Source organism: Aphelocoma coerulescens, chromosome 1, assembly GCF_041296385.1.
Source record: "Aphelocoma coerulescens isolate FSJ_1873_10779 chromosome 1, UR_Acoe_1.0, whole genome shotgun sequence".
NCBI classification, from domain to species: Eukaryota; Metazoa; Chordata; class Aves; order Passeriformes; family Corvidae; genus Aphelocoma; species Aphelocoma coerulescens.
Window position 1 is genome coordinate 38,366,527 of NC_091013.1, and position 17,436 is coordinate 38,383,962.

At 38.9% G+C, this 17,436-nt stretch overlaps 1 protein-coding gene across 1 annotated transcript; it reads left to right on the top strand.

Moving 5' to 3' along the window:
- The first annotated feature begins 738 nt into the window (after positions 1–738).
- Positions 739–10,783, top strand: SLC10A2 (solute carrier family 10 member 2). The gene is made up of 6 exons (XM_069029377.1): positions 739–1,160; positions 4,040–4,158; positions 5,273–5,361; positions 7,506–7,681; positions 8,252–8,409; positions 8,717–10,783. Exons 1-6 carry the CDS (start codon positions 739–741, stop codon positions 8,887–8,889), a joined length of 1,137 nt encoding a protein of 378 aa, XP_068885478.1. The 3' UTR covers positions 8,890–10,783.
- The last annotated feature ends 6,653 nt before the right edge of the window (positions 10,784–17,436 follow it).

Sequence of the window (17,436 nt, forward strand, 5' to 3'; positions counted from 1 at the left end):
AGCCTCACTGCCCTGCTTTCTGCTCCCCACACGTGGCTCAGCGAATATATCTCCCTCCTCCTCTGCCCTTGCCACCCCACACTGCTCCTCTCACTGTCCACCACTTCCATTCCAAGATGGATCAAAGTCTGACTGCTCCAGCTGTGCCTGGCAGAAGGTGCCAGGAGGACGGTGAATCTCCATGCTTCCAGAAACAAAGATTCCACATCACTCAAATCAGCCTGTGTGTCATGCTGAATGTTGCATCCATTAGCAAGAGTTGCAGCTTCAAATAATATCTCAGGACTTCTGCTCACAGTTTCTTGTGTCTCAGTTACTCACCACACAGACCCCTGTACTGTCAGTGGCATTGCATGCATGAGCAGGTCTCCCAAAGGCATGCAGGAAATTCAAAGAATGAAGCCTAACTGTCTCTTCCTCCTGTGGTTCTCATTTCATGGGCTCAGCAGCACTACAAGCCTCCTTTACACCCTTAAATATTAACACAGCTATTCTCTCGATGTGGGATTCCTCATTATCATATGAATAAATGATTAATTGTCACTGTACCCACCAAGTGCAACTTTTATAACTATATGAATCAGCACTTTGCCAAACCCTTCAAGAGTAGTAAGAGTTTTCAGGCATTTATTGCACTTTATTGCTTCCTGGATCATTTAAAAGAAGTCACTGACAAACAGCCGTTTATACAGGCTTGAAAGTTTACCACGGATGTACTGAGCAGTTCTGTGTTTCAAAATGCAGACAAACTTTCTTTCCCAGCAATTTAACGCTGGCTATTTGGCAGAAAACTCCACGGCTTGTCCAGCAAATGCTACGATTTGTGATGGCACATCTTGCATATTACCAGAAGATGATTTTAATCAAACTTTGAGCGTAGTTTTAAGTACTGTTCTAACAATCATGCTGGCTTTGGTGATGTTCTCCATGGGCTGCAATGTGGAAATTAAGAATTTCTTGGGCCACATAAAAAGACCCTGGGGTATATTTGTGGGTTTCCTTTGCCAGTTTGGAATTATGCCTCTCACAGCCTTCTTGCTCTCTTTGGCCTTTAACATCCTTCCTATTCAAGCTGTCGTGGTGCTGATCATGGGATGCTGTCCAGGGGGCACAGCCTCGAATGTCATCGCCTACTGGGTGGATGGAGACATGGACCTAAGGTAAGAGCAGCCATTCTCTAAGTACTTCATGTGGTTCTTTACATGGTAAATTTTACATTGAAAAGGACTGTGTGATCTGTCTGATGTTTTTCTTAGCTTCCTGGCACATGCATGGTGGTTTCTCCTTGTAAAGAAGGTTAGTTACTGTAATTGCAGTAAATATAAGCAGAATAGCAAGTATCCTTGGTTCACTGGGAATTCGTGAGGAAACTATCACAACAGAACTGTGTACATTAGAAAATATCTTTACTGTAAAACTTCAGATCCTGGAGCAAATATAGTTTATGAAGACAATTAAGATAACATACATTATGAAAACTTTGCCCAAGTTAGAATTACTTTTCTTTCTCCCAAGATCCTGAGTTCTAAAAAAAAAAACCCCACGTAGGATTTTAGTGTCAAAATCCTCTGCACAAGATATTGGCTGTGCAATTGTTTTTGAAGTAATGTTTCTTGAAAAAGAGCTCCTGTGGAAAAATATTTTCCCTCTTGTGTTCTATACAGTGAAAAGGCAGGCATTTATTTTCTCTTTGGGAACTAGTTTTAGTGAACATCACTTGTGACAATTCTTTCTGCTCCTGGAAACTTATGCAGAGGCTTCAAACTCAGGGAATATGTTACAGGCTAGAAACCACTACATAAGGCAGTCCTGCATATTGGGAGGCAATGAAAAACCCTCCTTTGTGGCAAAGTGTGATGGTCTCAACGACAAAGTGCTATGAACTCAGAAACAGATATGCAAGGCACCTGACATGGCCTAGGACAACAAACACACAGGAGAAATGAACACTACACTTGATGCAAATTCCATAGAGGATTCATTAAGAGCCTTTAAAAATGAGCTGTCTAAGAATGCTAATATTTGTAGCTTTAATAGGACATTTTTTCCATACTTTGAAAAGAGTGAACTTTTCTGTCACATATAGGTGTTAATGTAAAAACAGCTTTCAAATTATGAATGAAGTCAGTTCTGCTAATCATTGACTTCCACATTGTAGAGGAAAGAGCTATGATACTAAGAACTGTAAGACACTTATTTTCAATTAATACAGGTCTAAGAAACCACAGATGGGAAGATTCTGCGTACAAGTCTGAAATTTTGTTCTAATCTGTCCTTGGAAGAATAAACTGAGCTAAACTATGCTTGGTCAGCTCTGTGTGTTCAGAGTTGCACAGCTGAAATCAATGGTAAAAATGGAAATTTATAGTTCTGTAAACATGAACAGGATTTCTATCCTGTGATGATGTCAGAGGGTGAAGTTAATTGAAAATGCCTTTAAACGGTTATTCTTCAGATAAAGACCTTTACCATAAGAAGTCAAAGGCTTTTGGTCAATACCTTTGCAACAGAGATGAAGGGACCACAGGATACAGGAGACTGTCACGGCAAGCATCTTCTCAATAGAAGAGTAACATTAGAAGTTGTGTGGCTGGTTTCTGGAACCACCACAGTATTATAGAAACCTGCTCATCATATCAGACAATGTTTTCGTTTTAACTGTAATATTTTATGATTATACATTACAACCCATGGTCATTGTCTATAGTTCTGCTTCAACACCTCTCTGTGCAAATAGACCACAAGTTAGAGCAGGAATTAGTTTTATAATTAGCATTATAAGCACAGTCAGGTGAAGCATGATGTTTCATACCTTTCTTAGTAAATCAAACCCAGCTGATATCCTTTAATGTTTCCCCACGGAGACATCTCTTGATATTTCACAAAAACAACTGCTTCTGTGAAAACAGGGACTGGGGTTAGAGGATGGCCAGACTTTGGAGAAGGATGTATGTTCAGGGACAGTATAAAGATACAGGAAATAGAGAGGTATGAAACATGAAAGGTTTTATCCATTTGGGACTTCATCAAACCTTAATTGTAGCCTGTAACCCTTTTTCTCTGTAGGAGTCTTCTACAGGAACTCTTTTGCCAGAGGCTCCTGCAAAATCCTATACAATGACTCTAAAGCAGAGAGTGACAGAAACCAAAATTAATGCAGATATTCCTGTGGCTTCTGCATTAATTTTTCTAGATTTCTCTGGATCTTCTCAGTTTGTGGGCAAGGACCAGTAGTCCCTTTTCTGAAGACAAGCAACAAAAAAGAGAAATCGGAAGTGAGGATAGTAAGAAAACTTCCAAACTCTCTTAACTAGAACCCTCTCTCAGTATTTTTATATCAGAAGAATGAGATTTGTAGGCATAATTTTATCCATTCTACTGTGATTCTCAGAGTTTCCTCCTTATTTAAGATGTCTTTTTCTTCATTCCTGTAGCACAATGCATCTTTTTGTACAACAGAGAACCAGAAATATCTTTGCATCATGCAGCAACAATACTTATGCTAAGCCTCACTGAGCAATTCTTAGCACCTACTTTTTGGCCTAGAGCAAAGCAAGCCAGAAAAGGGAATTTCATTACACCACATGTCCTAGACAATGAAATGGATTTCTATGCTGTTGAGTTCAGAGTGAAATTTTAACTGTCTAGAACTGCGGGTATAATGGAAAGCTCCATTTGATGTCCATCTCTGCCCCTGTTGCCTGTGCAGATTGCCATCCTCTCTGAAACCAGCCGGACAGGCAGAATGCAGACAGACTTGCCAACAGACCTTCCCACTGGCCACCTGTCTGACTGCCTCATCGTACCAAAAGTTATGGTTCTGTGGCTGCAGAACACCTTGATATTTCATGGTTTTTCTTTTCAGCAGAAGCCATTCCTTTCATTTAGCTTTTCTCTAACCTGATAAACAGGATAAATTGTCAGTACCTAGCATTATTTCTTGCACAACCTTTCACAAGGTGTGAAATGGTAATAAGAAAATGAGAAAAACCATGGGCTAGCATGAGATGAACAGTCACTGTAACCAATTTCTTTGCAGCATCAGCATGACAACTTGTTCCACACTGCTTGCAATGGGAATGATGCCACTTTGCCTCTTTATTTACACCAAGATGTGGACTGATTCTGATGCAATTGTACTCCCCTATGACAGCATTGGTGAGTCCAGTGAACCAGCACTTTCCCTTCTGTCTATTCTCCCTTTAGTGACAACCACCTGTATACCATTATCCTGCAGTCAGGGAGAAATTACCTCAGATTTTTAAAAATATTCCTCTTTCTACATTTTAATAACCACCATGGGCATTAGGTACCAAAAAACATTTCACATCATCCACAGCTCTGCCAAAGACTTGAAGCCATTATAAATATTGTACAGATAATTATGACAAGATTGTGCGCGTTTTTCTTTCCACTGGTTTGGAGACCTGTGTGGTACTGGGATAAGAATATAGAATAGTTAATATAGGGGTGGCTGCTTCTCCTGGATGAAAGTGTTTGTAGCAGCTTTAAGACACGATCCTGCAAAGTGCTAAATGCTGAGGCCATAATCTGGCAAAATACTTAAGCACACGTGGATAATTAAGCAAGTGATTAAAACTGCTGAGTCTCTTTGAAAAGCTGCAATCTACACTGCCAGGAGTGGCTTCATTTGACTTCCTGTCAAAAATCTCATCCAGCTACAAAGAGAAAATAGTTAAGGTATTTAGAAATACATGCTCCAGTGCTTTGCAGAGCTGTGGCCCTAGTGCTTATCAAATGCAGCTCCATGTTGTGCTAATCTTAAAAACCAGCAGAATCACTTTCACATTCTTCAACTTCACTTCCCATTGTCCTTGGGGAAAAACAAAAATCACATACATTGCTCGTGCTTTCAAAATAAATACTGGAGGGGGAAGGCCAAAACAAAAGAAGCTCTAAACCGGTTGCTGATACGGTACAGTAGCGAAACACCTGCAGACAAAATGAACATTTAATATAGCTACTCACATCACAGGATAGTGATGATTAGCACACTCAAATTTCTGTCTGCCTTTCTGATGCAGGTGAATGAGCATGTAGCTCAGCAGAATGGCAATTACTTCAACAGGCTGCCAAAGATAACAGAGTCTATAGAAAAGCAAATGGGCAGGTGCGGGTAGAGCGAGCGTGCGTGCTCCGGGGTGTGCACATTCCCTGTGGGCTCCATGCCCACAGTCACTCGACTTGGTGTCTGTCCTGTTGTGAGCTTCTGCACCATAACTGGCCTTAACTTCTCTCCTTTTTTTTACAGGAATTTCTCTGGTAGCTCTTATAATTCCTGTTTCGTTTGGAATATTTGTTAACCACAAATGGCCTAGCAAGGCAAAAATAATACTTAAGGTAGGATATATAAGGCTGAAGCATAAGCAATTATGGACAAATTATGGAATCAGTGGCACCACTGAAGCAGTACATTGCTATTCATAGTATTAGTATCTGACTTCATAAGACCTGGAAAGTTTTCAGCAGAAAACAAATGAGATGGTGTGGAAATGTATTGCTTTCCCTCTGCACAAACAGGCATGAGTTGCATGCATTATTAGAAACCATCATTATCTAAAGAACCTGCTTTTGTCTTTCACTGCAACAATGTTAGTAATTGAGTTCAGTATATAATGTAAAAGATTGGAAGGCAAATCATTCAGGTCAACAGAAAGAAGTTTTTCTCTGCAAGACATTAAAAAATAAAATCATTGTGGATCAAAATGCCTTCCTCCTTTTTTTCAAAGCAGTTTCATGCTTTTTTGTAGGCCAAATTTTGAGTGGGAAGACAATTTTTATTTAAAAATAATAAACTGAAAATATTCCAGCTCTTATAAAAACCTAAAAATATTATACACAAAATACAGTTATCTTTGCAAGATGGTTTCAGATACATCAAAAATATGGGGGTTTTGGCAAAAACTGTTCTCATCAAAATAATAATAATAATAATAATAATAATAATAATAATAATAATAATAATAATAATAATAATAATTTAGCCACATCTAGGGTAACAGCAAATTAATCATTCTGAGCATTTGGTTTAGGTTTAAAGAGATTTTCAGATGTGCTGAGAACTCTTGGCCTTTGTTAACCATTCTTAGTTAACACATATATTATCTAAATTTTCTTAAAGAAATCTAGTCTGGTCACTTGTTTTTCTACTTATATTTTGTTATCCTGTCTTTGCTATAGGCTGAGACAGCATAGAGCACAAGTAAGGTCTTTTTAAGTCAATTCATTTTCATTAAACTATTAACTTATCATGTTGCATTTTTAAATGAATTCACAGTTTACTATTTCTGTTTAATTAGTCAAGGGAAAAGCGTGGACTTGTACTCACATGAGAGAAACTCTACTTGATCTCTCACCAAAGCCCTCTTTCATCCCCTTTCTTGCCAAGTGGGTGAGAAACCCACAGAACGATCCATTGACAGTTTGCTTTCTGTAGGACAATGAAGCATCAAGATTGAGCCATAGCTGTCAGATTAAGGCCCATATAGTGAGAAATTCAGACAAGAGCACAAAGGCAGGTGAAAGAACAGTGTGTTGTGGCCAGACCATGTTTCTTCTTCCTAGGTGCATGTGGTTAATAGCTCAGACAAACAAAAGCACTTGTTCACTCAGTGCTCTTAAAAATGCTTCAGCCAAAGGCTGATGAAGCCAGTTCAATGGCGATACATGTTTTAGCTGAGGAATAGATTCTCCTAAGCTTAGACTAAGAAGTCTGTCTCTGGGATTCCTGGCAACATATGCTTTAATGACAGACATTTCACTTGGGTATTGAAAAGAGAGTGAGTTATAACTTTTTTAGGGGAGCAGCAGTAAAGATCTCAGTACATTCAGACGCAGGAAATAAGATCAATCTAGATAGATTACATCTATCTAGAAGGGCTATACAAGCTCATAACCAGTTTTCAAACATGAATTTTCAGCCCCATTAAAGATTTACCCCTGCATTCGGCAAATAATTTCCTAGCACTAGCTCACTAGCAGTCTAGCATCTAGTTAGCACACACAGAGTGTGATTCACCAAGGGGGGAAGGAAAATGCAACCTACTAGGTTGTAAATTTCCCAACAACTCTGGGGAAATTTTTCTAATGTGTGCACCATTCCTCACTCATATCACACCTGTGAAATTATTTTTAATCTCCTAAGTACAATTATAGTCAAGGCTTCAAAAGACTAGTTTTACAGGTATCTGCTATATATACCTATTACATCTGTGTCTTGGTCTAGAGCTGTTGTCACACCTTGAAGTACATCGTACATCTTTTGTCTGGGAAAAATGGCAGCTATCTAATCTCTCTGCCAGCTGTGAATTGTATTGCTGTAAACATTAGGTTTTGTGTTTAACAAGACTTTCAGTGACTCAGAGGCAATCACTGGCATGTTTGACACCATATTTGTTGTGTTTAAATTTCCTTGAGATCTCATTTGCACAGTATTCTGTGATTCTGTGATTCAGTGACTCAGTACCTCCTCTTTCCCTTCACAGGTTGGTTCCATTGTGGGAGCAGTGCTCATTGTGCTCATTGCTGTGGTTGGGGGAATACTCTACAAAGGCTCCTGGATTATCTCACCCAAATTATGGATCATTGGCACCATATTTCCAGCAGCTGGCTATACTTTAGGATTCTTTCTGGCTCGTGTAGCTGGTCTGTCTTGGCACAGGTATTCCACAGCTTTATTCAACTGTGTAAAAGGATTTTATTTCATGATTAATCAATGCTGAGAATGCTCCCTAAACATTAGTTATGTTACAGAGTCACTCATTCACCAACCCTGCTTTTTGCTATACTATGTGGAGACAAAACTTTCCTTGTGCACATTTATTTACAGATTCTGACTACAGCATTTCTTCCTATCCTTCATATGTTTTCCTTTTGTGTGCTAATGTCTTGCACTTCAAACAAGTGAAACAGACCTGACTTGTAAGTGGGTTGGGACTCCAATAAAACTTCTCATGTAGATGCAGCAGTCTACAATTTAGAACATCATTGCGAGAGAGGGAGACAGGGAGTGCCACATATGTGCCTTTATGGTGGTTCACAGTCTTTTACAGCTGCTGAACTGCCAATAATTGGTGGTACCAGCCATAGGCCGAGTGTTTTTTTGACTATGTCACCTGAAGGATACAATTTTCTTAGTTATCCATTACATTGTTTGTCTATCCAGATTAGTAAAAAATGCAAGGACCCACAGGATACTATTTCACAACTGTCTTTGTATTATTCCCTTTAGATGTCGTACAGTGTCTCTGGAAACAGGCATGCAAAACACTCAGCTGTGTTCAACAATAGTACAGCTCTCATTCACTCCTGAACAACTTGAACTGATGTTTACTTTCCCACTCATCTACAGCATTTTCCAGCTGTTGTTTGCGCTACTAATTTTAGGAGGTAAAGCACAGTGATTTTCTATTACAGCACTATAACTATTATTATTATTATTATTATTATTATTATTATTATTATTATTATTATTATTATCAGTTTAACTTTTCATGTAAATGGAGAAAACAAGAAGGGTTAAAAATAATCAAATGGATTTCAAACTCAAAGCATAGCTTTAAAGAAACTGGAGGTGTTGAAATGTTTTAGCAATATAAGGAAAGAAAATATTGCATGGCTATATATTACTACAGTGTCTTTTTTGGGCAATTTTTATAATTCCTTTATTTAACACTAAACATATATTGATCCTCAGGCTACCGTCTTTACAGAAGGCACCGAGTCAAAACAAAGACAGATGTCGAGAAAACAGAGCAAAAAGAGGATTCAAAATCAAGTGCTAAAATAAATGGAGGATTTGTATCAGATGAGACAAAAGAGAAAATTACCTCTGCTCCCACCAGCTGTAAAGATAAAGAATATATATAGTTTACTTAAACCTTTTTTTCACATTATTTTTGTTCATGGAAATGGTTAACAAAAGAAGTTCTGCTGATATTGTACAGTGAGACTGTAAAATGATGAACTTAAGAAAGATCTACTTTGATTTTTAACATGTTTTTTACCACAGTGGTAGAATCTGGTTTTGAGGTTAATTCCCTAAAAATATGTCATGTTTTATTATGGATTATTTAACAAAAAGCAGAATAAAGGTGGGCTGTTGCTAAAAAGAAGCTGATATCTGCAATACCAACTCCAGCCCATGGTCCTGCAAGTCCATCTGCTAGTCTCAGCTCCACACCAAAGACATATCTTGTGAAAGTGCCTGAGCAGGAACAGGAGTTGATGTGAAAGATCTGGAAAGGCTGAATATGAATCAAGCATGAAATTGGACCAAGCCAATAATGAAAGTTTCATTTAGTCTGGATAGGCTAAAACACTGTATTAATTGCTTGAAGCATTAATTTATTGTAAAGCTATAATTTTCGCAAGTGCAAGGCACCTTACGACTCCATTTTTTCGCCCAAAGTAATAGAAAGTAATAGAATGTAACAGTCTTGCATCTTCAGTCTGGGTCTTTTAGGTGCTGGAAACATGAAGAGAGAGACAAAGGTGAGGGCGTAAGCCTTGAGCAATTTTAGTGACAACAGTGACACTGCATACAAAGGAGCAAGCAGAGGTTCTGGAAGTGTAAAAAATTATCAGCTCCTGCACTGACAGGAAGGCATTTGAAAATGGAACACAAAATATCCCTGATTCATCCAGGACTAGTTCCACCAATCTTAACATGAGACAGCAGTGCTTGGAGAGAGTTATATATTTTTGTTATTTTATGAACTAAATAAATTTGAACCTGACAGATGTCTATGACATGTAGACATTGATGTAGCTGACAATTTTAAGATTTTATTTATATCAACCCTGAATAGAAATAATTGGACGTACACATACATTACACATTATTTGTTTCTGAAAATTCAAGAGTACCTATGGAAATCTCTCCTAACTGAGTGGAGAAAATGAGTATAATTCTAGGAGAAACAGTGCAGTAAACTCTGCAGCTGTAATTTTTTTAAGGAAACATTCAGTAACATTAGTCCTGTAGCTGTTATGTAAAGAAAATTTCCAGAGAACTTCAGATAAATGAGTGAGAGGTTGGCTGACCAAAAAATTCAAGAATGAACTGGCTCTGAATATGGAAACAGTACACCCTTTTGTCATATTCAAGTGGACCTTCCAAGGTATGGTGAGTTAATGTGGCAGGTTTTTTACAAACACAACTGAAATTGTGGAATTTAAGTTCCCAACGTGCAGCTTTCCACTGCTGCAGAAACATGCCCAGTACTAAACAAAGAATAAATTATTACTGTCTACCATATGTGGGGGAAAGGGTCTCAAAATGTTCCTGAGTTCTGGGAAGCTTGAGGATGCTTTATTTTCGCAGGGAGATGAGAATGGTCATAAGTTCCAAGGAGGAGTTCAACACTGAGTGGGAGTTAGTACACAATGAGGTGTTCTGTGTTTTATAGAGCAAATATTAAACAAAACAATGTGATGAAAACTGTTATGGAGAAATCATAAATTGTGAAATAACACGTTCATCAAGAAAAGGATAAGCTGTTATTTGTAACATCTGTACTAAAATGGTTATTGTCTTACTCCTGCATCGGTCAAAAAATGGACAGTGGAAGTTAGTTAGTGTCTTTCTCACACACAAAGCTGCTACTCTTCCCCTATGCTGAATTTTGATGTTTCTGTGAATATTTCAAGCAGATCTTGAAAATGTATTGAAGAATAATCCTTTGTCTTGCTTATACTCTGTGTGCATGTGTGTGTGTGTGTGTGTGTGTATTTAACACAACTGTATAAACACTGAACTAAATAAAGTCAGAAACTATTTATAATTTTGCCCACTGGAGTAATTTAAGGTGAAAAGAATTGAGGCCGAAACCTAACATGCAGACAGAGTTTATAGCTTTGAGATGTAACAAAAAAATCTCATGTTATGTGTCAAATGAATATGTTTAGTAATCATAAAATCATAGAGTGGTTTGGGTTGGAAGGGACCTGGAAAAGTTTTGTAGTCCAACCTTCCTTCAATGAGCAGGGACATCTTCAACTAGATCAGGTTGCTCAGAGCCCCATCCACCCCGATCTTGAATGTGACCAGGGATGGGGCATCTACCATCTCTCTGGCTAAAATGATGATGATTAAATGAACATGAGATATCTCATGCCATATTCAATACACATTTTTAATACGTGTGTGCACTAAAGGCCCCTAATGAAGGATGAAGCTACAATTACATGTAGCAAGGATCCTATGTCCCAAGCTTTACATGAAGCAAAGCCAGCTCAAAGATCTTGCCCCAGGTCTCTAGAGGAAAAAACCCCAGGTCTCGTTAATGTGTGAGAAGCAGGCTTATGCTGATGTGACAACTTCTAAATCTCAAGCTGTAGAGGTGAAATCTGGACAGCATCAGTATCAGACCATCACTTGTGGAACTGGGTTGAGCTGTCCCACACTAATGTAAGGAACCACTGGAGAAGTTGTGTTCTCTCCCCAGAGCTCTCCAGAAAGATGTTATATTTCTTTGTCTATATATAGACCTATAAATGCTGGGATATAGGCTATTCAGCTGCAGGAGTGTGGTGGCCTCCAACCTTGCAGTTGCAGTTGTCTTGGTATTGTCAAAAGGAAAACCCTGGACTGCTGAGATCAGCTTGTTTAACCTGCTCAGTGTCACCTCCTCACATTCCACAGTGAATGTGGAAAATCCTTTCAATGAAGGGCAGTATCACTGAGTCACCACTGCTTTTTAAACAATCTTCTATCCACAGAAACAATCCGTGGATGGGACATTGCAGCTTGTGCAATTTAAAAGCATCATGCACTGTTGTTCAGGCTAACAAAAGCCCATTCTAATTAACTCTTACACATATTGGCAATTGTGAATTTACCACTTCTTAGAAGTCATACAGGTTCTAGGCTACCACTGCTAGTATACTTTTAGATTGTCGTTCATGTTCAGAAGGCCTGGGTAGACTGTGACTGCTGCAGTGCTTGTTCTCAAGCTACTGCAGACAAAATGAGATGAAATATATCTAAGAAGAGACACCTTAAAAGTTGAAATGACAGTTGAATTAATGCCTCACTCATCCCAATGTCTGTAGTATAAGGCCTACAAAGATGCAACAATCACATTTGCCAAGCCAATCTGTAACCATAAATCTGGATATAAATATGTATTCCATGGTCAGCAAAGAGAGGGACAGGGAGAATTCTGGAAGGAGAAAAAGACATTGTGCATAATCAAGCATGACAGTTGCCTGAACAGGACCTCATGTGATGTGAGATGCCCTGGAATGTCCTGCCTGGATTTCCGCTGCCAGTCCAGGAAGCCACAAGTATTCTGTACATCCTGTGTCCTGCCTGCACCTACCATGGCAACTAAAATGGCACCACACACTTGTTTAATCAGCCTAATACTCCTTCTGACTTCTGTGCAATTAATCCTTATTTGCAGGGTTTCCTGTGATCCATATTAATTCCTCCACAGTCAGATGAAAGGTCAATGCTTCACATGGGATAATTGTAAGGCCATAAGAACACCCTCACAATATATTGTAAAATATTTAAGAATTTAGAAAAACAAACAACAAAAGTGTTACTTTCAGCTGCCTCTAAGAACTGAACAAAAGTATATCTCCTTAAAAAATTTCTCCTAGCCCTGCATCTCCCCCTAGAATTACATGGGACCTGGAAAGATCTAGAAATAAAATTCAGTGAGGACATTCTAAACTATGTCTATGTAAACAAAGAGCATAAAAAAAGTATTAGTGATAGCTCTATTTGCCCATAATGGACATAATGTAAGATGAATCAATCAATTACCAGTTTCTCTTGAAAGATCATAAATCAGCCTACTACTTTAGATGAAATTTGATTTAGAAAAACATGAAGCTTTAGAAATATACAATTGAAATACAGGGCATCATCTTTTGGACTTCATTTTTTTGGGGATTCTGCCATGAGGACTGAACTTCTGCATTTCTAATCACCAGTTGAGAAATCTTTTGCAATCACAGCAAATACTTTAAAACGCCAAAGAAAGGGAAGGGAAAGCTCAACACTGAAGAAATTTCTGTTGGCTTCAACAGGGAGTGGATCAGCTCCTTCAAATGGTTCACTTCCTGGTCACTACATATCTAAGATATTGTTATGAAAAGGTTTCTGTTCCAGACAAACAGAATCCAGTTAATTTCCCTTAGAGCACACAAGGCTCATGCACAGTTTCTCATTCACTGCAATTTTTCCTGGCCATGAGAAATATTAGCAATTACACACCCAGTGTTTCTACTCACACAAATTTAACATTGCTTCATATCTTATAGATGTAACTTAATTGCTTCGTATATACTGATTAGGTCTGCTGATCAGGTATCATTAAGGTAATTTGATACATTCTTTTAAATATGACTGCAGACCTTCTGTCTCCTTCTTCTGCAATGAGTTTAAGTATTACTCATTTGGGAGATTTCATCACAGTTTTTAAATACGCTTTCTCCCATCTCAATTCAAACTAGAAGCAAGGAGGTCATATTGAGATGGTAAGGCCCTGATTAAATAATTTGATGGTACAATTAATTCCCCACAAGTGGAATTAACTGCAGGGGATTAATGAAAATGTCAGGGTTACAGGTTGTGCTGGTGATGTGTTTCTAATGTGAGTAGTAAATCTGCTGTAGGTAGAACACAAATTCTTTCCACGAAAGGCTTTTTCTTTAAAAATATACTCTGAACTCATAAAATAAACCACAGCTAGTATGGAAAAATTTTCCATAAAAGTGCACTTACTGAGGAAACAGACAAAACATACAGCTTGTCTAGAAGAACATATATTTCAGGTTTAAGATATCCAATGATCACTTAAAAAAAAAGATAAAATTATGCACAATATCTAAAAAAATGGGCTTAAGAAAAAGATGAAAAAAAAGACTGATTTATGGACCATAAATTCATTGCTAGCAATTTAATATGATGTTTGAGGTAAAGCTCATAGGATAGTCTTCAATAATTGTTTGCTGGAAGCTGCAGAGATATGTGCCTGTACCTCTTACATCCTTTTTTAAAGCACCTACTTGTGTCATTGCCAAGCTAACTGAAGCTCTGAGGTTCTTGCGTTTGTTTCTGCAGTCATTTCCAGTAAACATCAAATCCAAGGAAAAGCACAAGATGCATTCAAATATTTTGCCTGTTGAAAGGGAAATAGCATCTGAATAGAAGGATAGAACAGACTCTACTGAAATGAACAATGTAATGATGGGAGGACAGGAGAAAATTCAGATAAAATTATTTTGTGAAGACATACCTAGCTGTCTACAGAGGAACCAGTCATCACACAGATGATTTTCTCTCTTTTCTGTACCACTTCGCCTGTTCTATAGTGTTTTTCAGAAATCTTCCACAGAAAACATTTAAGACACAAATGAAAACCTGCCACAGTCAGAAAATATAAAACAGCCAGATTGTTTACTGTATCAAAATCACAAAGGATATTTGGATTGCCTCTGGAATATGGTCAGACCAGTTTGCAATTGAAGAGAGCATATAATCCTTGAGGTCTTTGCAATCACTCAGAAACACGGTGGTGCTACAAAATGTGTAGAGGGTTCAGATGCATGAGTTGGGAGGTGAGGACTCAGGGATGGCTGGGAGAGGAACCTGTGTTCAGGCACTGGTGAGCAGAGAGCACTGGGGTGCCTTGTTCTCCAGCCAGCTGGGCTGCACCAGCTGTACTCATACCATCCATGTGGGCAGTGGAGAAGGATGAAGCAGTCACACTGTCTGTGCTTACTTTTCCCCACTTGGTTCCCTACAGACAGAGCCAGACCACAAACCACTACTTAGGCTTGTTTGGACAAGAAAATAGGCTGGGTTCAGGCTCAAATCCAAGCTAACCTGACAGTAGAGATGAAAGTTTAGGCTACCCCTTTTCTAGTAAACAAACTGGGGAGCAGTCTCTGACCCCAAAGCCGAGCAACGCTGTCTCACTCACATGAACAAAGGTCAGCTCTCTTCCCCCACGAGCAGGAAGAACACACTCCTGGCTCCCTTCTGGAAACAATCCCCTTCATCAGCCCTAGCCTGGTGCCACTCAAGAGTGCCACCAGAGCTGAAGCTGTACCAGGAAGGGTGCAAAAAGTCATGAGACAGCCCTCAAGCTCGCTCCCTCCTCTTGGCTTATTTACTGGTGTAGATGTAACAGTACATGCCCAAAGCCATTTTTTTTCTTTAAACACTCAAAATTGTCTAGCTTTAGCAGAGCCAGAGAATTCAGGGTAAAGACTGTGTATTTTCCCCTATTGTTTCCTTATAGACTTATGGTAACTCTGACTCATGTTGTTAATGATAAATTAAGCTTTAACTAAGTAGATATTTCAGTTAGAGCAATTTCTGCTTCTGTGGAAGAGAGCCCTCATTTATACAAAGAAATGAGCATGTTCATTCCAAAAGAATAGTATATCTTTGATGTAATGTTGGGGGTTTTTTTTACAATTTAGTCATTGTGCCATTTACACTGCACTTTGAACGTTACATATTTTTATTGTTAAATAAATTAATGGCTATGAGAGGGAATGAAAGTGATCCCTGGTATTAAGTTCTCAAAGGAGAATTTCTACTTTTTTACTATGTTATGAAGGCTAATTTTATTGCATGAACTATTTATGTTTAACTGCAGAGAACTACAGGGCCAGGTTCAGAGATTATGTTCTATCTTTAGGCATGTTTTTCAAAAATCTGTGACTCACATATATAACATGATATTTACCCTGCATGTGCTGTGAGTTCACCCCAGACAGCAACTAAGTCCCATGAAGCTCCTGGCTCACTTTCCCCCTATAAGTGGGATGGAGACGAGAATCAGAAAAAGGTAAAACTCTTGAGCTAAGAACAGTTTAATAATTTAAATTAAGTATATTGTTAATAATAATTTATTTTTATTTTCATTTTTATTGTAATGAAAATGAGAGAGAGAAGTGAATAAAACTCAAGCAAAACAAGTGATGCACCATATAATTGCTCACCACTCACTGACTGATGGCCAGCCAGTCCCTGAGCAGTGAACACCCCCTCCCAGCCAACTCTCTCCAGTTCATATACTGCATGTGACATTCCATTGTATGAAATATTCATTTGGCTGGTATGGGTCAGCTTTACCAGCCATGCTCCCTTCCTCCCATCTTCTTGTGCATCTCCTCACTGCCAGAGCATGGGAAACTGAAAAGTCCTTGACCGAGGGTAAGCAGTACTTAGCAACAACTGAAACATCAGTGTGTTAACAGTGTTATACTAAATCCAAAACACAGTACTGTTCCATCTCCTAGGAAGAAAATTAACTCTTTCCCAGCCAACACCACGACAACATTATAAGAAAGGACACTTGACAGTGGAGGAGGAAGACTAGTGCTGAGAGGATACTCAGTCTGATGCATAAGCACCTTTGCAAAAGTGCAAAACTGTTTGTTGCACTCAATGTTAAACTCTTCGTAAAAGGTACCTGAATTCCAGAGACATATTGGAGTTTTATCTAGAAGCTCCTCAGACAGTTAAGCAACACAAGCATATAGACTCTGAAAGTGCTTAAAACATCATTCAGGTCACAAAGAAATTTACCCCAAAGCCCAGCAAGGACCTAGAAATGAGGAAATCCACCACCAGTTGCTCCTCAGGGTCTCAGTCTAACAGACATGTTCTTAGCAAATCTACTTGAGTCCCAGAGCAACCAGGTGTTTCTGCTGGTTTTTTTATATGCAGCTATTGTTGATGACCCATTTACTACTTCCTTGTCCTCCTTCTCTCAGTGTACATTAGCCAAATCACCTTTGCTTTGGAAGAGTAGGGGAGGGCAGAGGGACAGAGTTCGATTTCCTCTTCCACCTAAGAAGATTTAAATCCCGTTTCCCAATTCCCTAAAGAAATCTCAACCACTTAATTATTTTTATTACACTTGTGCTCAGCACGTATCAGCATCCTTAGCACAGAGCCTTTGAGCCAAAGCTGTCCTTGTAGTTCTGCTCTCGACCGGCTTCCACTGTGTCCCTTCTCTGAGGGACTGCATATTCTCAAAGCAGAAGTCCTGTGTTCCAAGCAGCATGAAAACTTTCCCTAGAGGTAGTACAACTGCTTACATTCCTGCAAATTATGCAAGAGCACAGAAAATAGTGTGTAGGCATCAAGGGGTATGTACAGAGCACTGTATGGTACAGTACTGCTCCTAGACTCTCTACCAGAATAATTGGACTGAGACAGTAGCATATGTGGATTTTGATTTGTTCACAATATTTGATATGTAGGCATTTGTCAAGTCATATGTTTTATCCCCTTAGAAGAGAACATTGACACTGACGGTACAGTAACACAGGACTGCGAGATGCCTGAGAGACAGAACAAACACCATCCCCTGCCACTGGGGCTGCCCTCCAGAGAACCTCTTCAGCCAGAGGGAAAGTAACCATGAGCACAGCTCAGCT